The 5004-nt window shown below is 33.6% G+C and overlaps 1 protein-coding gene across 1 annotated transcript; it reads right to left on the reverse strand.

Moving 5' to 3' along the window:
- Positions 1–1216: 1216 nt before the first annotated feature.
- LOC141486991 (lysosomal acid phosphatase-like) lies at positions 1217–4768 on the reverse strand. Its single transcript, XM_074185595.1, has 2 exons — positions 4504–4768; positions 1217–1670 (listed from the first exon to the last, which is right to left on the reverse strand). The coding sequence occupies exons 1-2, from the start codon at positions 4766–4768 to the stop codon at positions 1312–1314; spliced, it is 624 nt and encodes a 207-aa protein (XP_074041696.1). The 3' UTR covers positions 1217–1311.
- Positions 4769–5004: the final 236 nt, after the last annotated feature.

Consider the following 5004-nt stretch of genomic DNA (forward strand, 5'->3'; position numbering starts at 1 on the left):
ACACTGTTAAATTATTTCAGACCGGGTTATGAAATGTATTTATCATCGAAAAAAGAAAAGGACTTGGAATTGAATAAGAATGCTATTTGGGATATTTCAAACTATACAATGAAGAAAAAAAAATGTTATAGATACCAGTAAATAATGAATACATATACTGAAAATTATCTCTCTGATGTAGGGGGTTAGAGAATCTAGGAAATTCCAACCTATCAAGAGAAATATAAAAAATATAGATAGTAAAAATTGTAAAAAGTAATTGAATAGGACTGGCAGATAATTGACGAAAATCCATATTCAAAATAATTATTATAGTTTTTTGTATGATTTTCACTTTAAAGGGTTTTACAAAAACCGTTTACGCTTGAAAAAGCTATTGTATAGCAAAACACGTGTCGCGGTTTCTGTAAAAACCCTCTATAATGAAAATCATACAATGAACTGTATTAATCAGTTTTTTCATTGTAAAAAGTGTTATAAAAATACTCAGTGAATAATTTGACGGAATACCAATGGAAACAATTTTTGAGATTCATCTGCTGAATTTTCTATAGAGAAAATAGTGATATCAGGAGAAATCTTGGGGTTGAATAATGCTCAAAAATATGGTATTCATGTATTGCTTTAGGATTTTCAGGTTCATTAATAGCTAATGTAGACCATCAAACAGTGACATCAATGATAATATTAATAATATAAATATAAAAGTTCATCAAACAATGAATAGTACAAGTCATCCAGACCTTGGCTATATACCCACAAGATCAAGGAAGCTCCAGAAAAGTTTCTGAGCACATGGGACCTTCATATATGGAGCTTTCAACTAGAGCTACAGATGTATCATGTAATGTATCTGTTGATAACGGATTTCAAACACCGTTGATATATATTTATTTACATGAATAATATGTCGACTCATCAATGAATGTGAACGTTCAGGGCCGGAGAAGCTATTTTTTTAGTTTTTTGGCCGTGCTCTGTAGGTTTCAATGTCCAATGCCCATTGGGTCTACTACTGCGGTAGACATCATCAAAAGCGATAAGGTGACGATCAAAGTGCTCGGGTTTTTTCTCAACACAAATTTCTTCTCACTCTTAGCACTATTTGAAACAAATCACTGGTAGTAGTCAAGAGTAACATTCAACACTGCTTCTTGTTACCTATTTTTTTTTTAATGAGACTAGAAGGTCTTTTTCTCTCACATAAATATTTAGGGACTAGAAAACAACTTTTTTTCTGTAAAATACTCTGAAATTTAATTTTTTTAACGTTCTGCATACAATTTGTAATCTTGTTCAATTGAATCTTGTTCAGGAGGCACATTCCTCAGCCCATGTATCCGAATTAATGAGGACATCACTTAGTTGGTTTTTCAAATTATTTAGGTTGCAATCGAACTGAAAACATCCTCGCGGTGTTATTTTTTGGATAACATCCTTTTGTTTGTAGTAGATGTTGACATGGTAAACCCCAAAATTAGCTTGTCTCAATTCAAAATAGATGCTGCTTGCGTAGTATGGAGCGTGAGGCTCATATGCCCCGAGAGCTGAGAGTATTTGGACGATATTGTTATCGTGAGCGCTATACATTCTGAAAAATTGACCACTGGAAGGATTTTCTCTCATTTTTTCGAAGTGGTCTATCACTTCATTAAGGAATGTTCCAGCTCCTAAAAAATATTGTTTTGTTATGATGATACGAATGAAACAAATGGATACAAATGAAGTGATATGAAAATATTGTTATCATATTTCTAATCCACGTTTGTACGTTTGTTTGTGTGTGCTTGATAATGTTTCATCGTGAACTTTATCAGTTCGGACTTCCATTATATGATATGATAATACGATTCGAAATTCCTGGAAGAACAAATGAAATTGAAAATTCAAATGAATAGCTGAGAACAACAATTATATCTAGCAAAAAACCCTGAAATGAAAATACTATGAAGTGAAAATTAGGCAATATACTGGAAATGAAACAATTGGAAAAAACTAAAAATTGAAAGATTTCAAGCCAAGTTACTTCACAACGTTTCGATTGTTAGTATCCACAATCGTCTTCGAGTGCTGACTGGACTATTCATCCGAGAGATGACTTTTTATAGATCATTCGGGTGCTTTCACCTATAATCTTTCTCTATCTCCGCTTCACCGGTTCAGCGGGGGATGAACGTTTGGCTGGAGTTCAACGTTTTCCGCTTGATTATGGGTTTCCATATGTTTCATATTTCTACGCTAGCTTGGCTGACTGCGTAATTGGACAACGTATGTGGAGTATCTTTGAATTCCCTCCTCAGAGTTCCTTCTTGAGAATGATCTCAATTTGAGATCATTTGATGTTATGTCAATGAATCCAAACATGCTCTGCTCTTTCCGATTTGCTGTTTCCTCCTTATTGTGTGTTTTTCTTCTGCTCAGCAATGCGGACTTTGAATAGTCTCTTAGTTTAATCGATATAGGATTTGCCACACTCTCAGTGTGGCAAATCCTATATCGATTTTTGGAATCGCAGTCCGCGTTTGGTGGCCTGGTCTTCGTGAGACTGCTACGTATGGTGTTTCCAGATCTGAAGTAGGTTCTGATGTTGTACTCGCACCCAATTCTTTTTATCCTTTTCGACAATCCTCTGATGTAGGAAAGGCAAGCACTGGTCATGACGGCTTCTCTTTCTCTTCTAATCAAAGTCTGTTCTACCATCAATCTATAGTTACTATTCCATTGAAGATCGTTTTTGATTATGTCTAATTCCCTTTTGAGACCTTTATTCGTATTACAAAGTCAAGAAGCACGGTCTACTACAGTCTATTCCAGATTCCAGTTTTCAGCGTGTAACAGGCAAAACAATTGGCAGAGAGTAAAGAAGTTTATGCAGTTATCACTCATTTTTTAGGTGTACTCAGTAATAGTTGACTACTCTCAATCCTGAGAAGTATTCAATTACATGTTTGTTTGAAAACTTGCGAAGAGTGATGTTTGCACATTGATAAATAATGAAATACATATGTATTGATCTACTGAACATGCTGACTCCTGAATGAAACCGATGATTTTTGGCAATTTGAAATTCAAGGGTGTGGTGATTGTCGCTACTGATGAAAAACTAGAATCGATAAACATTAATTTTATTGTAAACGGAAATATACTTGAAATTCAAAACTTTAGCAAAACATTGGCAGTATGTTTTTTTCATTGTTTTCTACAAAAATACTTCATTAACAAAAAAATGTTTTTTATATATAACCTCATATGGTTTTCATCAATTCACCAATGTTTTTATTCCCTGTTGCTGATATACTCATTTCTCACATAGAAATTGTCTTACTACTACAATATTGTCTTAGTTGGGACGAAAACATGTTATAACCTCACTCTTAGGCTCTTAGTCTTATTGAAGTTGTTGAAATGAGTTTGGGTTTTGTTTCATAACAAAAATTCGGTGTCCACTTTGGAAATGGATTTTATCCCGTCTTCAAAAAGAGGTATATAGGAAGAAAAGTTGGAATTTATGTTGATCAAATTAGATTGACCACAAAACACATTCTTGTGAATTGTTGAGACGTCTGGATGACAAAATACTTTTAGACGCCTCCCAAAATTAAATTAAATGAAATGAAATTTAAGGAAAGTTAAAAAGGTTCAAATCCAAACAGTCTAATGTCCACTCTCTTAGGTAATAATCATGAGTACCAACCTGGAATATACAAGGTATCATGACAAGTGGACATTACCATAAGCAATTATAAATTAAAACAATGAACTGTACTACTAACGCATTCAATAACCCCCATTACCAAAAATAATGGTTGATTCAGTTGCATATGAAATTATGTAAATCAGTTTTGAGGTATCAGTTTCATTCATCTTCTGGTGATACTAACCTAGCAAAACGTGCTTTCTAGTTTTGGAAAATATATGGAGTGTCTTAATTTTGAACAGTTCATAAGATGAAAAGGTATATCCCATATGTTTTATTTTTAAAACTCCTTATTCACAACTTGAGAAAATTTTTTGTGTAGGTAAAAAACTAACTAGGAAGAATAAATCGAATTTTTTGTCACTCAGAAAGGGTGTAACCTGATATTCACTAAAATGGGTGAATTTTTCTATTGTTTGAATGATGATTTGAAAATTTTCTCTGAGTGTACTTAGGTGAATTCTATTCGAATCCATAATTTTAAACCTCGTGGAACCTGGAAGCTAAATCTATCTCTATGAACTCACTATTTCGAGAGATTTGTCGAATCGGTATTTCTTTTAGAAAACGTTCCGCTATTATCATCATCAACAATGAACAAGTTGAAAAATTCAGATTTTTTTTTCAAAATCTGTTTTATGTTAACCAGCTGTATCCTATTTACGAACAATAAATCTCAAGAGTTTAAACTTGTGCGAGATGAATATTAAAGAGGTCTAACCTTTCAACGTGCTATTCATAGCACTTGATAATTTCATAATTTCAGGCTGTAATTAACTTAAGGTACTATGTTTAGGAAATCTCACCAAGACGAGCCAAAGTTGTACTATATCCTAAACTCTGGAATAAATATCCACCTAGTGTGGTCAAAGGTTCCGGAAAAACTGCTTCTGTCCAAGGAGGTAGATCATACTCAAATTCATTTTCAATAAAAAGGGTATCGAAAATGTCGCCAATGTCACTCAGTGAGGTGATATTATCGCCACTGTATTGGGTAAGGTATTTGTACGTTTCTGCGTATGTCTTATCAATATCCTTATAATATGGTTCATTTTCCAGAACTCTTTGCATCAACGCTACGTAACATCGGAAAACATATTGATTCAAAACATAATGAGGTGCAAATAATCATTGACAAAAATGCACTCATCACTTCTGCATTAGCTGATCAATTGAATAATGTGGAAAAGCGAACTGACGTAATAGCTAAGTTGGTTGATACTTTTACTGAGCGAGTCATTGAAGTTTAATAGTCAATCGTTACACTTGCACCTGAACAGTAGAAAAGTGATTCCTCAATTTTATCA

The sequence above is a fragment of the Leptinotarsa decemlineata genome, unplaced genomic scaffold (genome assembly GCF_025532065.1).
Source record: "Leptinotarsa decemlineata unplaced genomic scaffold, Ldec_3_MD MMD2_tig00078340_RagTag_RagTag, whole genome shotgun sequence".
NCBI classification, from domain to species: domain Eukaryota; kingdom Metazoa; phylum Arthropoda; class Insecta; order Coleoptera; family Chrysomelidae; genus Leptinotarsa; species Leptinotarsa decemlineata.

Bases quoted from the DNA above. Each gene is read 5' to 3' on its own strand.
- LOC141486991 (XM_074185595.1), bottom strand. From the start codon at position 4,768: ATGCAAAGAGTTCTGGAAAATGAACCATATTATAAGGATATTGATAAG. The intron at 1,671-4,503 runs GTGAGATTTCCT...AATATTTTTTAG, and splicing joins TACAACTTTGGCTCGTCTTG to GAGCTGGAACATTCCTTAAT.